Here is a 21,851-nt window from a genome sequence, read left to right as displayed (position 1 = left end):
GGATAGTTGTCAAAAATATCACAATAGTCGTTAAACATTTAGGAACTTCTCTTTTTAACCAGCAACAGGAAATCTCTATTAAGGTGTCAGTAAAACATGTCTATACATTTACCAGCTTGGCTAAAATTAAAAATTGTGAAAATACCAATTTTCTCCAGAAGGTGGAGCACGGTGAATGCTGTTATTCTGCAGCAGAAACAAATTTTCCTAATCACTTAGGAAATTTATGCATATCCTATTGCTTGCAATTTTCTCTTTAAATGATTTAGTATTTACAAAAAAGAATATACACACGAGTACCCTCACACCCCATATAAGAATATACATAGGTAAGTGTTGATAGAAAAAAATTAAATGATCATCCATAGTCAAGAAATGGAGATACATCACTACGGTAGAACAGCTGCTGAGAATCAAATGCCCTACTTCAATCCTCAGTCCTTCAAAAATTCAACTAAGTATTAGAGGGACAGGGATCAGATCACTGCACACTTTCCTGCTGCACAATCAGTGCGGACGAACCAGCAACATAATGGAGAAACAGAAGCCTGCATATAAAAGGAATGTACGATATACAACTTGGTTTATACTATCAAAGCCAATGAGGATGAAGATGTTAGACCACCATTTACAAGAGTTCCTTCCCTATAAAGGGGATGGCTTGGGAGGTCAGGCTCTGCCCCTTTATTGGTTTGATTTAGAGTAACACTCAGGACTTTGGAAATACCACTGAAGTAAATAATATAATTCACTCATTTATGACATCTCTGTAATACTTCAGAAGTACGCTTTAGTATATATAAAGCCTTTATCATTCAGTATCTGTATAAATACCAAAATGATGACGTGTGATGTGATATGGTACTTAGAATTTGCTTCAAAGTGACATTGCTAAATGAGTAACACAATAAAACCAGTTCAGTGCTGTTGATTGCTGAGGCTGGATAACTGCTATTGATCATCATACACAAGAAGAAATTAATAAGGATTTGAACAGGTAACAAAAAACCATAGCAAAGTTATTTTTGTTCAATATGTCTCTACTTTCTGTTCATATCAATTCAACTTTTTCTTGGTTCTCTAATATCAAGATGAAAGATTAAAAATCAAATGTATGTGAAGCATTCATCAGAATGTGTGTTTTAGTGGATTCTGGAATTTTACACTCCTGGCAGAGTGCTGATATTGGAATTTTCTTTCCTGGTGTCTCTCAAAATATGTCCTTCTAGTTGGTCTCATTTTTGCAAGCAAACTGTGGTGTGAAAACAGTGACTTTAAAGAACTTTTCAAAGCTCCTGCTTTGCTTCTGCGGATTACAACAGAGACCGCAAAAAGCAATTTTGATACAAATATACTATTTACCCACAAAGGTACAACACGCTGGAAGTGTCCACTTGCTATAAAACAAATGCAAAAAGCAAAAGGGAAAATCAATAACACCAACTTAATAAAAATGCCACTTCAAAACTCCAAAATACAAAAATGGTTCTAAGGAATAGGAGCCCGGTGCAACATAAGCAGTAAATTGATGTCACAGTGGGGATTATGTGTAACAACATTCTATTAAAACCGTCTGGTTTAGGATTACTGAAGCTAGTAAAGAAACATCAAGCTGAGCAAGACAGCCCTGCCCAGTGGTTAAATACCAGGCCTTACTGCTAAGTATACTGCATTAACTAAGCAATTTTATTTGTTACATTTTCCTCACAAAACAATTTTAAAGACTATATAAGATAAGCAATGTCATAAATAATATATAATCCTACAATTAGCAGGTAACACTTGCATTGTGTTTTGAAGGTGGAAAGTATCCCGTATGTTTATATGCTGTTACTGGCTAGAGGTGTTATATTTCGCTATGACTGTGGAAGTTTTTGGAGGTGGACCCTTCTGGGAGAAGGTGGGTCACTTGGTTCTGGCTTTGAGGTTTCTCCCTTCTTCCTGAGAGACGCAATGTGGCTAGATAGCCACCTGCTTTTGCAGCCACGCCTCCCCCACCCGCTTCCACAGGCTTCCCAAGACTGGGAAGATCTGGAGTCAGGTAGCATAACGACAAAACATGTTATCACATGTAAAGGTCACTCTGTTCTCGCTAAGAGAATAACATTAAGAAGGCTACATATTCTCGCAAAGAAGATTATATTTCCAGATATCAATATAATTCATGTGATTCATGGCATTAGACAGACGTTGCTTGACAATTAACCTCAAGGAAATCTGCTCAGCAGAAGGCAATATGCTGCTCGTGTTGTCATTACTCTTGAAAGTTAGGGATGCTCCCTATCTAATCAACAAATCCTTAGTCTTGTGATTAATCTCTTGCATCTGTATAGCATAGGTTTGACTTATTTGTTAGGATTTATGTATATATTTACACTACCTTGGTCACAGAGTGGCCAGATATTTGGCTAAATGTCATTCTACATATGTATCTGACAGGTTTCTGAGTGAGATTATCAGTAGAAATGTGAAGAAATTAACATGTCTCAATTATCCTCCTCAGTGGGATAGGTCTCTTCCAAGTCACTGAAGCCACAAATAAGAGAAAGGCGTGAGAGGGGAAGAAGTACTTCTTTATTCTGTCATTGAGCTGGGGCAGGGCCTCTTTTGATTCAGAACTGGACAGGAGATAGGGTGATTTCCTGTATGTATAACATATAGGCAGACTATGCTTTCCCTTTCAAGAAATACATATTGACATGTGTGGGTTTAAAGGGCTTCATCTGTGCAGCTTGCTATTCTCCAATATAAGTAAGTAGCTGTATGTTTTAATGGAACATTTGACAGATGATCATAAATGACAGAAATTGTCATGTGCTATATATTCAGCTCTAGAATATATGTAGAAAGCATTTATTGCTACATATTTACTATATCATAAAAGTGTACATTACCTTTTATCTATTAGGGGGGATGATTGTCTGACCAATTTTTCTCAAGGTCATCAGAGTGAAAACTTTAAACAGTTAAGTATGAAAGAAGAAACAAAAGTACTAAAATAATACAAGACATAAATGGGGATATTGAGGATGCTGAATTTAAAAAAAAGATATGTCAGTAGTTAGATTTGAGTTAATAATAGTGGGTACATGTTTTAATTATGAAGAATGAACCATACAGATTTAAGAAGCTACTAATACAGGAGCATGTATGAAGACTTCACAGTGCCTTAAAATAGCATTTATGCATAAATTGTTCTTAAAAAATTATGACAAAAAGCATTTCTATTATGTTTTTTATCATGATAAAATCTAAGATATTACCATATTGTTAGAAAATTAACTTTTTAAATAATAGAGCTTTATGTTAATTTAATTTCATAAATATCATACATAGCAACTATTTATCATTAACTAAACAAGCTGTTTTTGAAACTGAGAGAAGAGTAAAAGAAAGAAGAGAAATGTTCCCAGACCTTTTGTTTGTATGTGTGGTTTAACTTGCCTGAGATTCCGTACCTGATTCCTGCAGATGAACAGAATCATTAAAATAGTTTAACTATTATTATACAGTCTAAGCATAGCCGAAGTGGCTATGAATATGACCCAACACAAGATATAAATTTACTTAAAACACTGAGAAGATTTTTTGTAATTACTTTTTGGTTCAGTTGTGTGGTTTTCCAATGCTAACTTGGTACATGATAATGGTGTCACAATATCTATCACATGTAGTAAGTTTGCTTGCTCTCATATTTGTTTGGCTGCATGTTGAACACACTTTGTGGTCCAAGACAGTTCTTACTCATCCAATGTGGCTTAGAGAAGCCAAAATGTTAAAATTTTCAAGGAAGGCTTTAATTAAAAAGAAGCTCAAAATTTTAACACCACTTTAAACGAAATATTATATGAATGCAATAACAGTTAGTGATTTAAAGAGTCACAAATTTGAAAGAGAACAGGAGGAGTATATGGAAGGCCTTGAAGGGAAGAAAAGGAAATGCTGCATTATAATATAAAAATTTCCAAAAAAGAAGACAAAGATAGGAAAGAAAAAGAAAGAATATTAGAAATACATTGGTGTAAGAGCTAGTACTGAAGGATGTGATCAGACAAACTGACAGGAATAAGCATAAATGCATGTAAGGCTAAACAAGACATCTGATTAAGCAATTGTAACTCCTAATCAATTCAAAGAGGAAAAGTCCTCTATCAATGCCAATAACTACACAATGCCCATCTTGATGAAGGGGCCCTTTCATTACTGCATCGACATCCCCTTGACAGTATGACATTCTATAGAAAAGGCTATTAAAATTATAATACATATAATTACCACATAAGTGCTGTATCTGATAAGCTTGTCCTTACAACCAACTGCATTTAATGCTGTGCCACCATTGTCCTATGGTCTGCTCTGTACTCCACAGTCAACCAATCACAAATAATTCATTTTAGATGCACTATGATGCACTGAAGGGAGACTCCAGGTTGTTAATATGACAGACTTTGAAAAGAATGGGAAATGTGTTCATGTTTGAAAAACCTATGTAACTAAATCCACTGTGCCAGTATTCATTTTACATAGGTTTCAACCTATTTGACTATTATGCTGTGCGAACCAGTTTTCTTCAGTTTTTAACAACAGAATGACTAGCAATATACTAACATGAATAAAGTAGTAATAGAGAAAATATTAATAATTTCATGATAAAGTTGCACGGTGAAACATTGACACATAGGTAATTTTGATAGCTATTTCTGGAAGTGTGTTTGGGTGAATATGGAGAATACTGGATGCGGGGTGGTTACTGTAATCGCCCCCTACCCATCAGTGGATTCACGGTAAGGTCCTTGCCTCCTTTAATTTGTCGTAACTACCTTAAAATATTTTGTTTACTCTTTTGATGAAAAGACTCAAGTCTCTGAGAAACTAACCTGCTTTCTATCTTTACAGACAGGAAGTGTCATTCAGAATCTCGGCCCTACCTCCTGAGCGTTCCAACCGCTCTCTTCTTACAGTAATTTAGTTACAGTCTGATTCTCTTATCAAATTGTGAAGTTAACAGGAATAATTACTGATACAAATGATGTTAATTATCCACTCCGCGGACTTTCAGAAAACATAATTTGAAGACATGGAGAAGCAGCATGTATTCAATTTTATTATTGATATTTTCCTTGATATGAAAGCCTCGTCGTTTTTTTTTTCCTTTTTTTTTTTTTAACCTCATGGGTTTCTACAATATTGTGTTGATGTTCCATGTTTTCAGGTGAGACTACTTGGCTTCTGACTTCCATTTGCCACTTGCCTCAGAGAGATCATGTGAACCTTGATGGCATATCCCTGTTCCTACAGCTCAGTTGTCATATGAAGCAGTGAGGACACAATGTTTGAGATTATGTGTAGGTAGGCATTCACAGTTTTAAGTGGAATATTTTGCAGAAAAACATTAAAATCTGTTTACCCCCTGTGCATTTCAATGTCAGTATTAGTAGAATTATATCGCTATAATAAACTGACGTCATTCCACTCAATATCAGAAGTGGTGAAGCTACTAAAATGATGTCTTCTATGGTAATTCTATCATAAAATGTTAGAAAGCAACATTAAAAACTGGTCTTCTGGACACTTAAGATGTTAAGTAAGGCATAATTCGTAGTGTATTTGTGATGGCAACATTTGAAGTATATAATTTGTTCATTTGGAAAACCTAAGGGTACTTTGATACCTCCTATTAACTTCCTTAAATTGTAAGTGGCATTTTAGATTTAGAGTTATGAAATAGTCTTTAGAGTTTTATGTCATTAAGAACAGAAAACATGAGAAACTGATCAAATCAAATTTTTAAATTGACTGTGAACCTCCTTGGATACTTTGTATTGAGTTTCACGGGCATGTATGAAAAACTTGCCCAGAAAAACAGACATTTGGCTAACGGGAAGTCATCAGTGTTGCCACATCAATATGACTTCATGCTTTCTGGATGTGAGAAGTACAGTAAACATTCTCCAGTTAAAAGCCCTAAAATGAATAAACACACAGTTACTACATCACAGTGTTCCTATTCATGTCCCAGTATGAAAAAATGTGTTTTGCTATCACTGTTGCTCATAGTTATGTAACACGTTTGATTCTTTAAAACTTTGCCATACTTCTTTTCAAACACTACAAAGAAGGACCCTTCTAATTATGAGCTTATTGGTTAGAAATCATGCAAGGCATATGCTAAACTCTGTGTTTTTATTTAGGGTTTCAACTCACTGTGCCTATTCCTTTAACTTGATGATGTATTCTTGAGTATAACTTCAAGTTTTACATGAAGAATTTGAAGCACATAGAATAAAACAGAACTATGTTTTAAAATAAGAAATCCAATAAATTATAAATAACTTTCTCTTTGTTGAATACACTTGTAGCTCCTTTGTAAAAATCTATACTGAACTTCCTATATAAACTTTTGGTGGATATATTATCGATTTATTTTAGGTAGGTAAAAACAAAGTGAACTGATGGTTCCTAGAGAACCTACCTACCTGATTAGTTTTATAGACACTAGATTTCCAAAGCATTTGGTCCAATGCACTCAAGACTGACAATGTAGACCCATTACAGCGATTCCCTAACTTTGCCCAAAATTGTGATTGTAACTACTTTTAAAGTTCAAAGTATAATCTAATTAAGAATGAGTGCAATTAAAATGCCATTTTAGTAAGTACTGTGATCAGCAGCTCATAGTTTAAAACAAAGTCATTTTATTCTCATGAGCTCACAAATAAAAACATCACAAGTTGGCTTAGGGAAACATGTCAAAAACTTGCCCAGACTTTAACTCCATGCCTCTCAGCGAATTTCATACACTTAGAAGCTCATTCCAAAGCCATATTTCATTCATGGATATATCAGTTTTTAAAGTTTATTATCCATTTGCTGTTTGATTACAAAAATAATTTTTAAAACATTGATTTTTTCCAGTAAACTTGGTAAATTCACTTTAAAGTAGTAATTCATCTGTAGATATGTTTGTTTTCTGAACAGTCTACAACATTTATGTGATTGGTGACTTTTACGTTATTTTCTAAAATATGAGGAATTTGTCATCTGTTTTCATTGATTTTAAGCTCAAATGTAAGGTGTATATAACATATTTTATTTGATTTCACTCATTTTTGATGTGTTTAGAGATATATAGATACCAACATTTGGTAAATTCTTGTCATATTTTATATCTTTAAAAACTATGAGTCCTGCTGGGCGGTGGTGGCACACGCCTTTAATTCCAGCACTTGGGAGGCAGAGGCAGGCGGATCTCTGTGAGTTCGAGGCCAGCCTGGTCTACAAGAGCTAGTTCCAGGACAGGAACCAAAAGCTATGGAGAAACCCTGTCTCAAAAAAAAAAAAAAAAAAAAAAAACCAACAACTATGAGTCCTGTGCTCACTCAATAAAATATTTCATATGAATATACAAAAATAATTTTGCTAAGTTCTTTGCTTAAATCTTCTATTTAATTATGCTTCTTTCCCTCATCTATTTCAGCCATCACAGAGAGAATTTACACACTAGTTTCTATAACTTCTCTAACAAAACATACAAATTTAGAGTCTTACATAGAATTATGTTTTTTTTTTTAAATACAGTTATGATAGCTAGGACGGCAGTTATGAAAGGCTGAAAACTAAGCAATGTGTGATCCCAGGTTTTTCTTCAAAGACTCTGGGAACTAACACACACCCAAGCTCATCTCATATGGCCGCAATTAGTTGGTTAATTTTGTCATTTAGAATGAAGGAATGAAATTCCTTGGTACTCCCTAGCAATCAGAGTGTATCTCCACTGGGGCTTTTATATGCCAACTTAACAGCTAGCAAGGGTGACTGGGGACTTATTATGCCATCTTTCCTTAATCTCTTCTGCCTCATTTCTCTCCTGTCTTCTGACTCTACCTATTTCTGATTCTAGACAAGCAAACACTTCTTATCTACCTAAATATAAGTGTACATACATCTCTGGAGTCTAGAGTAGCAAACATCTATATATCATATATGTACAGATATATGAGCATATATAATGTTTAATGCTCAGATCATGGTAACGATACCCACTGCCTATTTCACAATTTGCCACTCTGTGATAGGAAGTTTTGAAGTCTTCTTTTCTCTAGTTTTTAAATAATGAATTATTATGAAGGTCATTCTACAGCATATTCCTCCTGTCTTTTTGTTACACTGGCTCCTCCCTTTATTATCTAATAGCGATGATTCTGTTCTCCAGTTTCATGGATGCCAAGCATTCATCTTCCATTCATGAAGAAGGGTTTGTTGCATATCTCTTTCCATGCCTGACTTATTTCAATCAATTACCTCCTGAACTGTTTATTTTGTTGTAAATTACAGGGTTTCATCATTTATGATTGAATAATATTCGTTTTTTTATGGAAACTACCTATTGTTTTCCACTTATGCGTGGATAATACAGCAATGGATTTCACACTTTGGCTATAGTAAATTTGTCAGAGTAAACCCTGGAGGCTAGGTATCTCTTTGATTCACTAATTTCGTTTCTGTTTGTTAAAAACTCTACCTTGAACAGCTGAATTCTACCATTGTTCTATTTTTACTTGTTTTGGGGGAGTTTTCTTACCGATTTCCACGATGATATTTGCTAATTTTCATTCCTACCAATGGTGTACACATTTTCCCTGCCCCACCTCCTGATTACCATGTAATTTCTCATCCATTTGAGAACAGCCATTATAATTAGTATATAATATTTATGGTAATGATTTTACATGTTGTTGATAATTAATGGTACTAAAAGTTTTCATATTCTTTTTGGTCACTTTTGCACTTTTCTTGGGAAACATCTGTTGATGCTTTCCCCGGGTTTCAGTTTTTTATTGTTATTAGTATTATTAGGCATTAAATTATCTAAGTTCTCAGACTATACAACTTAATTCTTCATTAGTTATTTTTTCACTCTTTTTACATTTAAAATCATTTTTTATGCACTATATTCTGATCACAGTTTCTCCTCCCCCAACCGTCTCCACTCCTTCACCCATGAACTGCATACCCTCCAGATCCTCTGTGTCAGGCAGTTTTCAAGTATTTTCTGTAACCTCTCTGCTGCCTGTACTAAACTGTGTGGACGCTCTTTCTTTGATGTAACCCCATGTGTCTATACTTGCTCTTTTCTGCACAGCACAGCCTTTCCTAACATTTTGAAGCTGTTTTCTCTTTCCATCTCGTCCTTCTGTGTCTTTAGGGTGACACTGCCTGCAAGCCATTACCAGCTTCATGCTCACAGGCTGTTCCCCCGGATAATTGTTGATTAGTCAGTAGAGATGGGGAAACCTTTGGGATCTGTAAAGATGCAGGGACTCCATGTGGGATGGTTTAATTCAAAGTTCTGTCTCCGTTCCACACCAGGCAAGCAAAGGCAAAGGAACCCTCCTTCAAAGGTCTATATATTTTATTTATCTTCTATTTTCTTTTTTTTTTTCTCTTTTTTTTCTTTTTTTTTGTTTTTTCGAGACAGGGTTTCTCTGTGGTTTTGGAGCCTGTCCTGGAATCCTGGAACTAGCTCTTGTAGACAAGGCTAGTCTCAAACTCACAGAGATCCGCCTGCCTCTGCCTCCCAAGTGCTGGGATTAAAGGTGTGCGCCACCACCGCCTGGTATATCTTCTATTTTCTAAGGTTTAATTTTGATTACTAGTTTTATTCCATTGTGGAAAGCATGTGATACAATTTTATGTCTTAACATTCTGAAGGTTTTGTGGTCCAATGACTGCAAAAACATTTAAGGGTACATGGTTGGGCTGGGTACCAGAGTAACCTAGGAGAGTCCCTCCGGTTGACTTTAATAGTAAATGACACCTGTAAATTTCCTTGTGCCTGCTCAGGGTATTTTGGAGGAGCCTTTCATTCCAGTTACCTCAGAGTTTTAATTTTTTTCTATGATTATATATTTTTCTATTTCTGATTTCATTCTGCCAGCTACTATATTTTATCAAGAAGTTATTATGTGTATAGGTATAAATGCAAATTTATTTTGTAGTTTGGAAGTCAATTGAATATTTGCCATTGTGAATAGTTTTGCATATTCATCTGCAATTCTTTTCTCAGTTTCATCTGATTTTAGGACATTTATAATAGATTTTGTGTGTGACTATAAAAGACAAGATTTCCTGAGTAAATTGGGAACATGGGGACCATGGGAGAGGGAGAAGGGGAGGGGAGAGGAAAAGAGGAGAGCAGAGAAAAATGTATAGTTCAATAAAGTCAATAAAAAATTTAAAAAATAAAATGCTATTTTATTTTATGTATCGTTTATGGGTGTTTACGGCATCTATATCTGTGCACCATGTGTTTTCCGTACCTCTGGAAGCCAGAGTAGGGCATCGTATCTTCTAGAACTGGAGTTATAGACAGCTGTGAGCTGCCACGTAGATGCTGAGAATCTACTCTGCATTCTCTGGAAGAGTAGCCAGTGCTTTTAATCACTGAGCCATCTCTACAGCCCACCATGGCTGTTTATATGGCATGTCTTCTTCCATCTCTTTTTATTTATTTGTTTTAATAATCCTGATTTTTATTTTATTTCCTTTCAAGCATATATATCTGGTTTTATATTTAAACATAAGCTGAAAATATGTCTGTTGAGCTGTTCATGTTGTCTACTTACATTAAAGTAGTTATTGATAGATGTTGGTACAAATTTACCAACTTAATTGTGTGTGTTTTGATATGCTAGTCTGTTTTACTTTTTTCTTGCCTAAGAGTGATTATTTGTTCATGTGATATAAATAATAAATGATATGAAGAATATATATACATAATTTATTTCATTTATTTTCTAGGCAATGAAGGCTTTAAAAATACTTGTCAGTGGCTGTCAATCTTTTACAGGCTTGTAAGTATAGTGTTTAACTATTTCATATATATTCAAATGGAAATTACATATATACATATTCATGAACATGATTTATTCAGTCAATATTTAGAATTGTTCACATGTCTATATTCTTATTTTTACTTACTACCATATCTCATTAAAAACAGGAAATTCTTTTATTTTGTATGGATGGATAGTTATAAAGGTGATTAGTTACCATCCTTAAGACACACACTGCACAGGAAGTGAATATGCCAAGGCAATAGCACAGAAACATTCTGAAGTGGGCATTAAACTACTTTGGTGAGGGAAAAGTGCAATGCCCTTGCACTTTTACATGCTGTATTTCAACTGCACAGGAAACTATCTATATATTTGTAAGCAGGAAAAGGAATTTTACTTTCGTTTCTATGACTCCACTCTCTGTAAGCCTCACACCTTAACTCTTCATTCCACGTTTCTGATCACGATGTTGGGGGTTTACCAGTATCGTGACAACATGTTGTGAGCAGTGGATACTATGATGTAGGCTAAGAAGTTATTTTCATGGGCACATATTTTATAACATCCCTGTCACTGAATTTGTTTTCAGCGTTTCCCTGTAAAACAAGTTGTTGCTTCAGGAGTCAGTTATGCTAGACAGAAGGATCTGCTTTTAGCTTGAGCATAGAACTTAAGATCTCTAAACTTCTGACTTGTAATAGAGACAGTTGTGAGTCCAGACTCTCCTGCTTTTGCAGGGGTAAGAGAGACTTTCTGGTCACTGAGTGTGAAATGTGTATTGTCATTATTTACTAATCACAGATTTTATTCCCCAGCTGCAATAGATTGTGCAAAAGTGTAAAGATTGTTCTTTCAGAGACTGTCCAATTTATTTCATATACTTAGGAACATTAAGTGACTACTTTGATTTGTCATCATTATATCTCTGACTTCCACATATGAGTTCTTTATTTTCTCATCTCAGTGAACTTGTATTGATTTTAGAATAATTTTGGTGATTTTTATTTTTGTTTTGAAATAAAATTTAATTACATAATTTTTTTCCTGTCCTCCTTCCAACCCTTCCAATGACCCCCCCCCCCAAATCTTGATCCACCACCAGCTCTCAAATTCAAGGCCTCTGGCCTCTTCTTTACTTGTTGTCATACCCTAAGTATATAAATATGATCTTCTCGGTCCACATAATGTAACTTGCATGCGTATGATTTCAGAGCTGACCACCTGGTATTGAATAACCAGGTAGGGTCTTATCCATGGGAACGAGTATTATCTCTCCTTCACAGTATTTTTTAGTTGCCTGTAGTTCTTTGTCTAGGGTTGGACGCCAGTGAGATTTCCCCTGTCTGTGTCAGCATGTCAGTTGATACTATCTTTGGTCCAGTATTGTTTAGACATTCATATTGTTGAGATTCCACGGGTATAGCCTCCGTAAGATTTCTAACAGATGCAATAATCTCATAGCAGACATTCTGTCCCCCTGGCTTTTATAATCTTGTTTGCAACAATGCATCTTAGTACAGTGTAATATTTACATTTTTTAAAAAAAATTGCTAATATGTTGCATGAATTTTTATGTATTTACTTGTATTTTTCTGTCTCTTATTTCAAAAGGAATTTTGGGGGTGAGATATATGTAAATATGTTTTAGGAGGCAGAAGGTACATAAAGAAATTTAGGGTATAGATATATGTACTTTTAAAGACATTATTGTTGATAAAGTTTATATTCTGAATTAGCCTAAGAATGAAGTACAATTTTATGCTTCAATTTAGTTTTCAAATCAGCCAATATAACTACTTAATGATATAACTGTCTATGGTTTGTTGAGTTGCCAGTTACCTAAAGGGATGAAAAATCCTTCTACTGTCTTATGTTTTGCTTTCAAGTAGGAGGTTATACCATTTGTCATAATCATTAGTTGGAATTTAAATAAAATATTAGTGATTTTGGTAGTTTTGACAAACTACTAGAAAAACATGCTTCCAAAGATTATTAGCACCTAGAATTCAAAATATTTGTAAATGTACTGATTGTGATCAAAATTACATCTAACAGTACACTAAGTATAAGCCTTAATATTTATTTCTGGTTCAGATATACAAAAATATGCTTACCCCAGTCTACCTGATGGCCTATTAGTCAGTAGTGAAGCAAAGACCAAAGAAGGGTTTGGGTTTGGAAGTAAACTCTAATGTTTCTGAGTCATTTTCTGTCACTGTAGATACTGCTCAGGACTCAATATTTTGATCTTAGGAGGGAAAAGGACTATCTGAGCTTGGAAAGTCTCCTTTATAAATCTGTGATTGTTATTTTATTAGTGTCTTGCACATTTTTGCAGTGTCAAATAAGATCACATCAACAATTTCTTAAACCCTGAATGACTTTTAAATCCAGATTTTTAGTATGTCAACCTTGTACTAAATGAGAAAATAGTCAGAGAAATATCTTACATATTTATAATCTTGGGCAGAGCCAAATAAATTCTTTTACGTTTAGAGGTAACATGGTAGATGACATTTTGCGTTCATATGTATATACACAAATATACACATATACCATACACACATATATATACCTACATATATACATGTATAATATATGTATAAACACAAACATATGCACATATTCACACATACACTTATATTTATAAAAGCAAATTTTGCCTCCTTAGAATAGTGACTTTCATCACAGATAAATAAAAGATAAAATGGCAGAATTTTTCACTTGATATTTTAGACAAGTATAAACAAAGCCTTGATTTTAAAAAACATAAATATGAATCACAGTTAGCATTTGAAAAATCAGGGGGAGTGGGTGTGATCATCAAGTGCACAGTCTACACAACCAAACACAGATTCAGTGGATCCGGCTTATCTCAGCTGCCAGTCACACACAAAACACTGAACAACTTTGCAGAAGAAACTGGGTTGTTCAAAACAATGGGCAAAATGTCCGATGTCCCTACTTTACATCACTCAGTTATCCAGGTGCTGTGTGAGTTTAGGGTCCAAATAAATCAATGCTCTGTAAATATGAATCCTCTAGGAGAACATGGTTTCAGGAAACCAGATCCTGAGCTAATTCTGATGATAAAGGAGAAAGAACTCATTGGACAGAACATAAGCCTGGCTGTTGAGATGCCTGTGGGACACGAGAAATCATTTGAACAAGGTGAGGCACCATTAGCCAAAACATGGGATGAGAAGAGCACGGACAAATGATGAGACTATGCAGGCCTTGAAGGTCCATTAAAGAAGCTGGCTTTGCCCTAATGCAATGTGAAATGACGCAGTCTCTGAGCAGCAGAGTGACGTGAAAGGAACCGTATCGGAGAAGTTTTCTGCAGCAAGACCGCGAAAGGATCGCGGGAGAGACAGGAAGAATCAGGAAACACAGAATGCTCTAAACATTGAATTAAGAGCATTTTAAATTTCAGTAAGAAAACACGAACACTAAAGGAAGCAGGAAGAAAACGAATGTGAACTAAAAACAGATTTTTGCATAAGCTGCGCTTTGCCTAAGATAATTTGCCTATCAGTTTCTATCAGCCAAGTCAGCAATCAAAGAGAGCAAACTCTAATTCAAATGTTGTACTTCAGATATTGAATCAGAGAACATTTAAAATGAACTTTGAGGCAGAGGCATGGGAAGTATTGAGAATCTGTGGCTACCACAGGACCGGGAAGTGGTGGTACATTGCCTTTAATCCTAGCATTTGGGAGGCAGAGGCGATCTCTGTGAGTTCAAGGCTAGCCTGGTCTATAAGAGCTAATTCCAGGGCAGGCTCCAAAACTACAGAGAAACCCTGTCTTGCAAAAAACCTAAATAAATAAATAAATAAAACAAAATAAAAAGAATATGATTGTGGATTCAGTTTGAAGTTGATGGGTGTCATAGAAATGTACTTTAAAATGTAAGAGGCCTCTACTGGACTCACTCTTGTAATGTGATGATAGAGAAGGTGAGGCAGAAGAATTGCCATGAGTTTAGAGTTTGAAGCCAGAAGGAGATAGATGTCTGGTCTATGGAGTGAGAATATCTTAAAACAACAACAACAACAATAATAATAATTAAAATAAACATTAGTCAATAACTGTAAATAGTTTCACAAAAATAATTTCTTCTGATGTCTAGTGAGATCATTTCATAAGCCTGAAGACATTTTGCCCAATGCTTTTCAATAAACATAAATGTCAGTAGCATGCCTTGAATTTTCTCAAGATCTCTTTTCAATATATTTTATAATAAAAAATAGTCATTTTCATTTTTCTATGGCAACATGAATTTCTGGAATGCTATTATAAGCTACTAGAATGCATTTTTATAAGTTTTAGTTCTTATAGTACACTCTTATTACTTCTAGGACATGTTGGTCATTATTATAATGGAATCACATAGTTTTATATCATAAGCTAACACATACATCAACACAAGGGCACAGACCTCATTCACTGTGGCATAGTAGCTTTCGTGCTTGAATGTGGGTGAGTTGTCATTCCTGTCCCGCACCACAATGCGTACTTCGTGATAGATAACTGTGCCAACCTTCTTGTTGACACACTGGACTTGCACCACGATGGAGTGTATGTTCATTGGTGGCTGCAGGAAGAAATTACACTTTTTTAAACACAGTTTTGGTCAGGGTGTGAGCACTGAAAACACATGACCAATTAAATTACTTTTTCTCTTTGCACTATGACAGACTTGGGAAAAAAACAGTGTTGCCCTGGTTTAAAAGAGAAGATAATTGAGATTATTCCATTGTTTAATTTCATATCTAAGCATATAAGGTTTCAAGTATTATTATGATCATAGAATTTTGCTGATGAATATAACCAAAGATCAATACTGAGATTTGCTAGCCAAAATTTATTTTCTTTATAGAGTCTGAAAAAGTAATAGCATTAACTTTATTTTTTCTAACAAAATATCAATAAACTTCTGAGGTATGAGAGATATTATAACAGTTTGTTCATTTATTCATTATGGGGAAAATATTGATAAAATTAATATGAGAAAGAACAACTCACAAACCAACCAAACTGAAAGTGCACATGTAAACACATATATGTTGTCTATGCTTCATCTCTTCTATATGCATCACTTTCTATCGCATCAGGCTCATCGACTTTGTCCTCTATTTTGTCAGAATAATCCTTAGGGAGCTCTCTCATCTTAAATACCCTGTCTCCACCATGCCTCATCTTTCCAACTTCTACTATTAATTTTTTGTTTACTGTACTTCTCATTCCCAACTTTGTGTATTTTGTGTTTTATATGATTGTTTCAATCTGTGACCCTTGATGAGACTGTAAGCCCCCTCCAATCATGGGGTACTATTATATTATCCTAGTTATACCCTTCACCTAACAGCTGACCTGTGCCTGGGACAGATGAATAAAGGCTGTCAGAGCTAAACCACCTCATTTCTCACCCTGTCTCCAGAGATACTGTCTGAATGACCAAGGGAAGTTTACTACATCTCTAGTGCTTACCTGCTTAACCCTGACCGTGGCATTCCAATAATGTTAAGGGGATGGTACTACAGTTGTCATAAATGTTCACCCATAACTGGGAACTTATTATGAACAGTTATCAGATATAAACTATCTTCCAGTCACTAAACAATGAATTCCTAACACCTTAAGCTTTTATTCTATATTTATGGTACATTTAACGTTATCTTTTGTTATGTTTTAGAAGTCCATAATGAACAATTTATTATTCATCCATTTGCCTGTGCCATGGATCCCTGTAACATCTTTTTCTGTCCGTCTGTAGGGCTGGTTTCACTGGCCATCCTCCTCCCCACTCTTGACCATGTGCCCCATGTCTGACAATTTCCTAAGTAGATCACCATTGTGCACAAATCAGAAAACTACATTTACTTTATAATATGAGCACATCTGTGCTGATCAAAAATAATATGCTGAATCCATCCACAAAAATAAAGTAAATGAAATCTATACAATATAAAGTAATAATTTTGGATTATATGACAAGCTACTTAAACTGATTGACAAGTTAATGATGCCTGGGACTGAGGAAAGCGCCATGTGAATAACTACATGCCACACATGGAGACGAGAAGAATGCTGTAGCAAATATGTTTAAACCGCAGCAAAATATTATTTGATTAGAAGGGTCTTTAATGAAAACAAAGACAAGGAGAACAGAACTGGTAAATGGCAGCCTCCTTAAAATTAGCAGTGACACCATTCTGTATTGTGATGTCACTCTGGCATCAACGTGAACAGTGAAGTCATGTTTGGAGAATGTCCGAGTGACACAAAAATCACAGGTGCAAATAATGAGCACCATGACTAAGAATAAAATAATCTCAATCATTTACCATAAATGATATTGCAGTTTTGCAGTAACACATGTAAGTCCCCAAATTTGTATAAGCAAAAATCACCTAAATACTATAAGTGACTACAGACATTAATATGAGCACACAGCGATGAAAGAATGATAGCTACTCTTACATGCCAAAAGCAGAGGTTGGAACACTAATGTAAACCCTATAATAATTATTAATAGCAGAATCATAAGAATTTGAGATAGTAGATTCTATTTTATAGGTGAGCAGGGAATAGAGCAAGTGCATTTTGAGAAAATTTGGCAACTTTCAGAAGTAAGAAATGACAAAAAGGTTGCCAGTCTAAAAGAGTTTTATAAGAGGGCTTCTTAATAAAGCATCATCAAATGCAACAGAGAAGCCTACCAGCAAACTCACGCTGAACACCTTCAAACTTCAGCAAAAGGCCAGTTTTAAAGGACTGAGTCAAAGAGGAAGAATCTCAGAAAGAACTTAAAGAACCCCTGTGTCTTTACTTCCAGCTTTAAACAGTTGCTTTAATGGGCTAGCAGAGAAGAGTCTGTTCATTTTAATTGTAAAAATAAAAATACTAGAGTAAGTATGCCCACTGTTATTCGTGGCAAATTGTTGGAGGACAATCAGGTAAGTTCTATTTGTCTGACGTTATTCTTCTTCTAAATATTTCAAGAGAGACATATGAAACCACCTACCTTCACTTGCAGTTTTACATGGGACAGTAGCTCTGGGACAGAAAGGTCACAGGTTTTCAAAGGGATTTAAATGCAGTATATGAGAAGCACCTCCCTCAGTCCAGCTGATTACCCGTAAATTAGATATAAACAAGTCACCTGGAATTGCTGTCATTCTCAACTTCAACTCCCCATGCAATGCTTAGTGGCATGGATGAACTTAGTAGGCAATAAATTCCAACCACTGTGGATTACGCTGAAGTGAAGAGTTCCCTACGGCTAATATTTAAGGCACAGTGTAATTTTGCATTGAAATAAATTCTATTCTCCTGTACAGAAAAGTCATAAATACATCAAGTATAGTCACACTGAGTTGATTAATCAGAGTTTAGGGACACTGTACTGCTTGTGGCAGTGTTGGAGAGTTAGGGAACCTGTAATGCTTACAGAAGGGTTAGGGAAATTTTGGCTCAGCTTTCACAGCTACTGGCAAAAGTCAGCCATAGGAATTCTTTGATAATCTTTCTTCCATACTGAATTCTCTTTACTTGCTCTATTCGTGAAACAAACATGCTGCATATAAACTGTGTTGGATGTATATTTAAAATAATCACATCCTTATACACCCGAAATTCCAAATGAAACCATTATGGAGTATTCCAAAACCATACCTGTATGTCTGTGTTTTCGCACACCTGTGTAGCAAGAATGATATGAATCACCCAATTTATGAAGTTTATCTATGGAAAGTAGTATTGAGAGGATGACATAAAGAAGAACCACTGCAGAGTGTGTAGAATTTTGTAATGAAAGAAGACGGGAAATTAGCCATTTTATATAACATGCACAAAAGAAGTCACTGATGCCAGCACTGTGGATTGTAACCCTCCTCTGTGGTATAAAAAGAAGTTACTATTTTTAGAAACTATTACTTGAAGATTAATGGTTTGAAGTTTCATTGCTTAAATGAAAATATTTTTTTTGCGAACCTGTAAAACTTGATCTTATTTTTCAGAATGAATGGGTTTGTCGTGTCCCCTTACCTCTCCCTGTGAATTTACTTATTACCTCAGCAGAATGAAGAATTATTGGTGCTTTACATAAAAAAGGGAAATAATAAAATGTGTTTTAGAAATATATATTTCACATTTCTTAGGCCTGAGGCCTGGACTTAAGGCCACACACATTGTAGGCAAGCAGTCTACCACTGGGCTGTATTGTTCAGCCCTGAAATTAATTTGCAAATGAAGAAATAGAGGAAATGACTGCCTAATATTGTCTACTTCAAAAACTGAATTTAATAAATAATGATACATTATAGGAGTTACTTAAGAAATAAAATGCCAATTTGAAAAAACATAAAATTTATAGATATTTCATAGTTTTTAATAGTATGCTATATGCCAAATTCTATATTGATTAAAAGTGAAGAGTGCCCTGGGCAGAATAGATAAAACCGTGGCGCAACTCTGAAGTTCAGAAAACAGGAGGCATTGGGTTCTCAGGTCATCACTGAAGTTCGGAACACAGAACATACTGGGCTCTCTTTGGTCATCACTGTCTCTCACCAAGAGCTTCCAATACTTGTAACGAGTTTTGAGATCCATATTGTATGACTGGAACAGATCCAGATGTCTCTTAGTAATCTGTTGATTATGTAGCAACAGTGATCATTTCATTCTTTATAGTGATTAGGGAATACTGACTGGTCTTATGATACAATATTTCGGTCTTTCAAAGATTCTTGAATGTCTTAATATATATACTTGATTTTTATTTCTGACTTGTGATTTTATAGTTTCTCCTGTTTAAGAAGCAAAAACTAAACTGAACACAAAGGAAAATAGAGAAAAAAAGATTAGCAAATCAATGTTTGAAAACAGACAAAGAGCTCATATTCATTCAACCTCTTAACAAATGTTTTCTAATCAAATTCAAATATTTGGAATTTGGTAATTTTTATATTTTCCTATAAAATGTTTATTAAAATAATTAGCCTATTATAAAACTTTGAATTTTGAGATATTTTTTTATTTACATTTAAATTTGCTTTGTGCTCTACATAACTGTGGTTCTACCGAGATAGAATCATGCATTACCTCAGCGAGCAGAGGGCACACGACTTGACTAAGACTTCTATCTCAAGAAAATATTTCCATTATTAGCAGCTTAAAAAGCAAGTATAAGAAGAAGCACATTTGGCATGGCCTTATCTCTCTTTGGTGTTATAGTTCATTCAGACAAATGACTGTTTAGTTGGTCTTCATATCAACAATTTGAAAAAAAATCAATAAATACAGTCAACTTATGAACTGGGTATTCATTACAGAAGAGAGAAACTTGGACTATTTCCCTCAACTTTATAAAAATACTCCAAACGAATCAAAGGTCTGAAGGCCCAGTTTCTAAAGCTAACTGCTAAAATGAAAGAGGCTTGACATTGACCTTGAAGGCATTGGCATGGTGACTTCTTTTCATAATATTCCCCAAAGCAGAGGAAACAAAAGCAAAGTCTTACAAGTGGGTATAGAATACATCAAGCAAGAAGATTTGATATAGCAAAGGAGAAAACCAACAGGGCAGTATAGGTTGCATTTATTAATAGAATAGGAGAAATTGCCAAGTAGTTACCCCAAAATGTTAATATCAGGATATATGAAGAATTCAAAAGATTCAATATGACAAAAGTCCAAAAAACTCAACCAGAAATATGCAAAAATTATGAATAGACACATCTCAGAAGAAAGTTTAAACGACCAAAAAAAAGTTTTGGAAAAAGTGTTAAATTCCATTAGTTTAGTTATCATGGAAATGCAAATCAAAGCCTCACTGAAGCTTCCCTCAGCTAGAATGAAGAATAGGAAAGGTAGCGAGTGCTACTGAGAGTTGAAGAGGTACTGCTCACACGCCTTTGCTGGGGAGGCAAATACATCACAGACAGTGTGGGAAAAGCGTGGTGCTTTTGGGAGCCTGGATCTAGCACAAGGCACAGCTATTCCCCTTCTGGATATTTATCAGAGGAAAGATGGCCTCAACATATCAAAGAAAAGCCCATGTGTCTATGCGTGCTGTGGAGTTACACTCAGAATTCAGACAGTAGATTTAATCTAGGTGTCTATTACAGAGCAGTGGATAGAGAAAGTGTGGACATAGGCACAACAGAAACTTTCCTTAGACATGGAAGGAAATGACACTCTATCACACAGCAAAACTCAAGTCCTTAAAGGACTTCATGGTGATGGAAATCAAGTTAGATAGGTGAAGAGACGTACTGGTGCTCGCTCAGATATGAATGTCCTAGATATAGTAGGTTGGAATTGATGATAGTGAATACCAATTGAAAAGAAGGGTAGTGGCAGTGGGTGGGGGCTGGCAACAGAGGCTGGTGTTCAGAACCACAAGTTAAACATTGTTCTTCCTATGAGTTGGTGTGTGTGTGTGTGTGTGTGTGTGTGTGTGTGCTTCTTACTTGGATTTGACGTTAGAAATTGTATACATGTATTGAAATATCACACTAAAATTCACAAATGTGTATATTTAAATATACAAGGAAGGCAAGGAAAACTGTGACTGTGGAGCTGGGAGGCGTGGACATCAAAAGCTAGAATAACACGTGGCAATAAAGAATACAAAGGCAGAGAAGAAGCTGGTCTGTGGGGAAGAGGGTAAAGGATGCACAGAGAAAGACAGACAGCATCACAGGGGCCCAGACCAAGAAATACAGGAGCAGATACACAAAACCACTGGACCAGGACCAGATCGGCTTCTGGAAATACAACAGTATTCTAGAAACATTTATCATGATCTTAATATTCATTATTGTTAATACTCACCAGTATCTACTTGTGTTTATTTGATGTCATTTTTCTGCTTTATTGGCCAAAATACTGATTTTTCAAATCTTAGGGAAGTATTATGGTATGCCTAAAATACAGGAGACTTGTGTCCTCTAAAACCTGTCTGTAGCAGCTTTTCTTTCTTTAATGCTTTGAATGAATGCAA

At 35.2% G+C, this 21,851-nt stretch overlaps 1 protein-coding gene across 1 annotated transcript in view; it reads right to left on the bottom strand.

Moving 5' to 3' along the window:
- Positions 1–21,851, bottom strand: part of Pcdh15 (protocadherin related 15) — a 1,187,935-nt gene that overhangs the window by 340,624 nt on the left and 825,460 nt on the right. Inside the window, exon 8 of the mRNA XM_057794363.1 lies at positions 15,282–15,437. Coding sequence (XP_057650346.1) covers positions 15,282–15,437 — 156 coding nt within the window. The remainder of the gene's footprint in view (positions 1–15,281; positions 15,438–21,851) is intronic.

This window comes from Chionomys nivalis, chromosome 19 (genome assembly GCF_950005125.1).
Source record: "Chionomys nivalis chromosome 19, mChiNiv1.1, whole genome shotgun sequence".
In the NCBI taxonomy this organism is placed as follows: Eukaryota; Metazoa; Chordata; class Mammalia; order Rodentia; family Cricetidae; genus Chionomys; species Chionomys nivalis.
Note: the sequence above shows the minus strand (reverse complement) of the source record. Positions and strands in the feature narration are given on the sequence as shown.